General features: G+C 43.1%; 1 protein-coding gene across 1 annotated transcript; it reads left to right on the top strand.

Moving 5' to 3' along the window:
* Nucleotides 1-428: 428 nt before the first annotated feature.
* Nucleotides 429-6,560, top strand: LOC310879794 (protein NLRC3-like; the record flags this gene model as incomplete). The annotated part of the gene is made up of 2 exons (XM_083794624.1): nucleotides 429-449; nucleotides 4,827-6,560. 2 exons carry the CDS (start codon nucleotides 429-431, stop codon nucleotides 6,558-6,560), a joined length of 1,755 nt encoding a protein of 584 aa, XP_083650750.1.
* Nucleotides 6,561-6,821: the final 261 nt, after the last annotated feature.

A 6,821-nucleotide genomic window follows, 5' to 3' on the forward strand; every position in this document is an offset into this window, starting at 1 on the left:
GTTGGACACACCTGGACACAATCATCTGCAATCAAGCCAGCCCTATTTAAACTTTTGTTGAGTTGTAAATGACGGTCTGTCTAGGGACCCCACTACTAGTTTTTAGCTCGTTTTTCCTGCTATTTTTGTGGATATACACCAATACTGGGTGGAAACAAATATTATATGTCTAATACCAAATGCTACTCCTGATTGTGAATCCATACATATATCATATGTTCAGATTGGATAATTTAATCAAAAGTTACAACAGTTTACATATTTTGGTAGGGCTGATGGGGGTTGGCACCTGACTACGCCCCCTATAGGCCAATTATTTTATTTTGGTGATTGCCACTCGAACCAAAATGGTTCTATAGACCCTCACCTTCAAATTAGTACTGAAAGTGAAACTTTTACATGAGTTGTAAATGACAACTAACTTTAACATGGAGACGGAACCCCACTGTGTAGGGGGGTGTGACTTTCCCACACAAGGTTGCAACATTGTATACTTTCCAGCGCCAGAAAGTGTTGGTTGGGGTGCTCCCACACTCCAAGGATGAGAACCTGTCTGCTACCACATTGTGGCTATATTGTTCATAATCTGGTTAAGTACATAGATTGCTGATTGCAATGATTAAAAAAAAAAAGTGGTGATCCACACTACCTGCAGAGAATGCTGGCTGGGTAACAAAACAAATTAGACCCGTCTGAACTGAGTGGTACTGTACTGTACTGTACTGTACTGTACTGTACTGTACTGTACTGTACTGTACTGTACTGTACTGTACTGTACTGTACTGTACTGTACTTTACAATCCCTCCTCCCTGGCTCGCGTGTGTGTGTGTGTGTGTGTGTGTGTGGGGGGGGGGGGGTGGGGGGGGGTGTTGGTGTCTGGGGAGTCAGTATAGGACTATAGGTCCAGTAAAGAGTCTTATTTAAAATGTAGGGTCATCGAAATAACATAAAAATAATTAGTTTTGCACTAAAACCATAACCACTTGTGCCCAAATTAGTGTTTTTCGTGCAAAACTATGCGCTTGCAATGGATTCAGAATCATGGATGAAATGGATTCACAATCATGAAAACCCCCTATAGTTTGACACATGTCACATGCTACTTAAAGCATAACACATTTTAATTTAATTTACCTTAATCCACTAATTATTTAATTTACAATATTTTATATGTTATTTGGATAACCCTAAGGATCATTAAAAAATACCTTGAACGATTACTATTGCAATTTATTTTGGGTCACACCCCTTTTTAGCTTAGATTGACTGGCCTATCTTTGCCTCTCTCTCTCCTCTTCCTGAAGCATTGATGAGATCAATTGCCCTCAGTGTCATCACCTGTGACGACCAGGTGAACTAGGTTGGCTAACAAGCTACAGACACTATATAAACTCTGGGCTGTGTGTGACCAGCTTTCTGTCTTTCTTTTTTTTTTTAAGATATTTTTTTGCGGCTTACGCCTTTTATTGGTTTTTTAAGGGACAGACAGTAGGCTGACAGGAAACGGGAGAGAGATGGGGGGATGACATGCAGTAAAGGCCGTGTCGGGTCCGGGAGTCGAACCCGCGGCACACTGCGACTGGATTACCAGTCCGGTGCCCAGACCGTTACGCTACGGCCTGGGCCCTTTCTGTCTTTCTTGAGCTTGAGTTGATGTGGCAGGTTCTCTGTCAGGTCCAGTGGATGGTGTAATTAGTTTCTAGAGCGGTGCTGCTCAAAGTGGGGGGTTGTTGGACTTCCAAAAAATAGCAGATATACAAGATCATAGTGCGTTATGTGACGTGCTATGATGGCGTAGATCTGCTATTAGTAGATATACAAGATCATAGTGCGTTATGTGACGTGCTATGATGGCGTAGATCTGCTATTAGTAGATATACAAGATCATAGTGCGTTATGTGACGTGCTATGATGGCGTGGATCTGCTATTAGTAGATATACAAGATCATAGTGCGTTATGTGACGTGCTATGATGGCGTAGATCTGCTATTAGTAGATATACATTATACAAGATCATAGTGCGTTATGTGACGTGCTATGATGGCGTAGATCTGCTATTAGTAGATATACAAGATCATAGTGCGTTATGTGACGTGCTATGATGGCGTGGATCTGCTATTAGCAGATATACAAGATAATAGTGCGTTATGTGACGTGCTATGATGGCGTGGATCTGCTATTAGTAGATATACAAGATCATAGTGCGTTATGTGACGTGCTATGATGGCGTGGATCTGCTATTAGCAGATATACAAGATCATAGTGCGTTATGTGACGTGCTATGATGGCGTGGATCTGCTATTAGCAGATATACAAGATCATAGTGCGTTATGTGACGTGCTATGATGGCGTAGATCTGCTATTAGCAGATATACAAGATCATAGTGCGTTATGTGACGTGCTATGATGGCGTAGATCTGCTATTAGTAGATATACAAGATCATAGTGCGTTATGTGACGTGCTATGATGGCGTAGATCTGCTATTAGCAGATATACAAGATCATAGTGCGTTATGTGACGTGCTATGATGGCGTGGATCTGCTATTAGCAGATATACAAGATCATAGTGCGTTATGTGACGTGCTATGATGGCGTGGATCTGCTATTAGCAGATATACAAGATCATAGTGCGTTATGTGACGTGCTATGATGGCGTTTGTATTGGCTACTAAAATGGCTGATCTGCAAGCTCACAATGTGTCGCATTACTTGGACACTTGGATAAAAAAAAAAAGAACACAAATCTTCTGTCATGGGGGTCCCTGGTACATATTTTCAGCTACGGGTCTGTGGCCACAATCTGCGGATCACTTTTCTAGAAGGGAAGGAAAAACACACACTGGCAAGCCCTTCTGAATACATTTAAATAGTGTATTCACTATTCACAGGTCAGGTGTGATTTCCATATCTCATGTTCCTCCAAACACAACTGATGTTTAATTATGCAGGGCTGATCTGCTCACACTGCCAGGTTGGACACACCTGGACACAATCATCTGCAATCAAGCCAGCCCTATTTAAACTTTTGTTGAGTTGTAAATGACGGTCTGTCTAGGGACCCCACTACTAGTTTTTAGCTAGTTTTTCCTGCTATGATGGCGTGGATCTAGAGCTGGGACTCGATTAAAACAAATTATCTAATTAATCAGAAGCTTTGCGATTAATTAATCTAGATTAATCGCATTTTAATCGCATATCATTATTTGACCCGAGAACAGTGAGAAAGCAATTTTTTCAAATGGATTTTGGTATACTTGTGAATCAATGAATAGTGAATACATAAGTTTAAGCAATAAAACATTGTTTTTGTAGTAATAGGGGTAATAATTCTTTATTGAATAATTGCACACAACTGTGCTGTAATCCACGCTACCATCGGATAGCCTTTTAAATCCTATTTCCAATCCACGGGGACAAGCAAAGTGATCTCAGCGGCTTCTCCCAGTCTGGTGAACTGTCTGCGGTGTCTGGTGGTGTTATTGTCTGAAGAGGACACGGACACTTGGTGCGCAGGTCCGTCTGAAAACTGTCCAGTGACAACGTTCCGCGGTGAAAAGAATAGTGCGATTAAAATGCGTTATTTTTTTTAATGCATACATTTTTCTGTAGTTAATTAATCGTAATTAATCGTAATTAGTCCCGGCCCTAAATTAATTAGATTGCTTTTGTCGAGCCCCAACTCAGGGCCTATACGTATAGGCCTATAGGCATGCATGCATGTCACACACATGCACGCACGCACGCTCCTGCAAAAGATGAAGTCTATGTTCCCTATATTACATTTTGTATGTAATTTTAATATTAAAATATTATATTCCGAGAGAGAAACAGAAATTCTCCTCGATTTGCATTTGCTATTAAGTAAAATAAAGTTTGGGTTTATGAAAAAGAAATTACTTTTTTTACCTTCTGTCCTGTCAATTTTGACTCGTAGCACCACAGATGTCACTTTTGTATAGAGACCATCAGGGAATTAACTCATGGTGATAATACATTTTGTTGCGTTAAAAAGAAATGTAAAGGGGGAATACATTTTACCCATTTTAACATGAAAACGGGTTAAAAAAAATGACCCCTAATACAATGGAAGGGAATCTGGGCTATAAGAGATATTTACATAGAGATATCTACACCGCACGCATTTTAAGTCCACCCCCCCCCCCCCCCTTCCACAGTGTTGTGAATCCCTGTGGGACCATTTTGTTTTGTGGGACCCATAATCTTTTATTATGCAAATTGCAAATGGGAAAAAAGATATATTTTAATTTAACCATGATAACAAAATAAGCTCAGATAATTTATATTCCAGCCTGTGACTTCGATAGGCCTATACTGTTTAGCTCCTTAATGCCACTTTTAAGGATACTTTATATTACTCTGGCTAGTCTCGCATAGCCAGAGTCTTGAATTCGAGTAAGGAAGCTGGCATTTCCGTTCATGAAAAAAAAAAGTAATTTTAATAATAGTAGTATAGTATATATATATATATATATATAGTTGTAGTATAGTAGTAGTAGTAGTAGTAGTTTAATTTAAAAAAAATCCATTTCTGCTAAGCAGCAAGCTATATATGCTATATAAACGAAGTGTCTTTTCTGAAATAATTGTAAAGAAGTCTCATTAATCCTTTATTTTTTTTATCCTTTATCCTTTTATTTGACTACTTATTCAAAATGCTTCAAGCTATTGGAAGAGATCGAGTCATTTGCCATGACTTAGACTTATTCGTGTCCTCTGTTCTTTGGTCATTCAGAAACTCCAGCTCCTCCTCCTCCTCATAATCAACAACAACAACAACTACAACAACAACAACAACAACTCAAGTCTAATCTGAGGAAGAAGTTTCAGATCCACAAGAAACAAGGAAAACAGATCTTCGTAGAGCCAGAGCTCTACATCCTAGAGAAGGACAGTGGAGAGGACAGTAAACTAAGTGAGGTCAGGCTGATTGAAATAGCAGCCTGTAAACAAGGCGAACAAGAAACACCAATCAAACTTGAAGACCTCTTTAACCATTCACCTGGACAAAAAACGATCAGAACGGTGATGACGAAGGGGGTGGCTGGCGTCGGTAAAACAGCCCTAACTCAGAATTACATTCGCGACTGGGCAGAAGACAAAGGCGACCAGAATATCCATTTCGTCTTTCCTTTCACTTTCCGAGAGCTGAATTCAGTGAAGAAGGACCACAGCTTGGAGGAACTTGTTCGTGCCTTTTCTGGCATCACGGAAGCGGGAATCTGTGGCATCCAAGAGTCCAATGTTGCGTTCGTCTTCGATGGCTTAGATGAGTGCCGGCTTCCGCTAGACTTCCAGAACAACGAGACCGTGACCGATGTCACGAAGCCAGCCCCGGTGGGTGTGTTGTTGACGAGCCTCTTCAAGGGAGCGCTGCTTCCTTCCGCTCGCATCTGGATAACCACGCGACCTGCAGCGGCCGGCCAGATCCCCTCTGAGTATGTTGACAGGGTGACAGAGGTGAGAGGGTTCACTGACCGCCAGAAGGAGGAGTACTTCAGGGAAAGGTTCAGCGATGATGAGAACCAGGCCAGCACGGTCACCTCGCACATCAAGACCTCACGGAGCCTCCACATCATGTGCTACGTCCCGGTCTTCTGTTGGATCCTCGCTACGGTTCTCGAGGATATGTTGAGAACAGAGCTGCACGGTGCGCTGCCAAAGGCCCTGACCGAGATGTACATCCTGTTCGTGGTCTTTCAATTCAAACAGATGAATCTCAAGTCCCATGGCAAGGCTCACAAACATACTTTCTCCAATTCAAAGAACAGGGAGATCATTATGTCTCTGGGAAAATTGGCGTTTGAACAGTTGGAGAAAGGCAACCTGAACTTCTATGAATCCGACCTGAGGGATTCTGGCATTCTTATCAAAGATGCGTCGTGGTACTCCGGAATGCTGACAGAGTTCTTTAAAGAGGTGCGTGGGGTGTTCAGCTTTGTCCATCTGAGTGTACAAGAATTCATGGCAGCTCTTTATGTCCACCTCTCGTTCGTCAATGACGGCGTCAACGTACTGTCAAACTCCAAGCGGTTCAAGCTATTCAGAGACAAGCCTACGTTAAATGACCTCTACCAGGCTGCCGTGGACGAGGCCTTAAAGAGCCCAAACGGACACCTGGACATGTTCCTCCGTTTCCTCCTGGGCCTCTCGTTGGAGACGAACCAGACGCTTTTACGTCGTGTGATAAGACAGACGGGAAGCAGCACGCCGCCACAAACCAATCAGGAAACGGTCGTCATCAAGTACATCAAGAAGAAGATCAAGGAGAATCCCTCCCCGGAGAAAAGCATCAATCTGTTCCACTGTTTGAACGAGCTGGACGACCACTCCCTGGAGAAGCAGATCCAACGGAACCTGCAGACCTCCGGAAGCCTCTCCGCCGACGGGCTCTCTTCTGCTCAGTGGTCGGCCCTGGTCTTCATATTGCTGTCGTCGGCAGAAGAGCTGGACGTGTTTGACCTGAAGAAGTACGGCGGTTCGGAAGAGGCTCTTCTGAGGCTCCTGCCCGTGGTCAAAGCTTCCAACAGTGCTCTGTAGGTGAACCGGGATGGATTTATTTATTTATGCTTCTCTTGACTTACAGTCGGTAGTGCTGTCACCTCACAGCTAGATGGTCCTGGGTTCGATTCCCGCTCGGGGCGCTGTGGGTGCTGGCGGCGTGTTTCCTCCTCTGCGTCATCAGTGCCCATACCCGAAGGCGGGGTTGGTGAAAGGGCCTTTCTGTGTGGAGTTTGCATGTTCTCCCCGTGTCCCCTAGGGTAGGTAGTAGGTACCCTCACCCTCCTGGTCACTAAACTG

Source organism: Protomyctophum parallelum (assembly GCF_964188405.1).
Source record: "Protomyctophum parallelum genome assembly, chromosome: 22".
Lineage (NCBI taxonomy): Eukaryota > Metazoa > Chordata > Actinopteri > Myctophiformes > Myctophidae > Protomyctophum > Protomyctophum parallelum.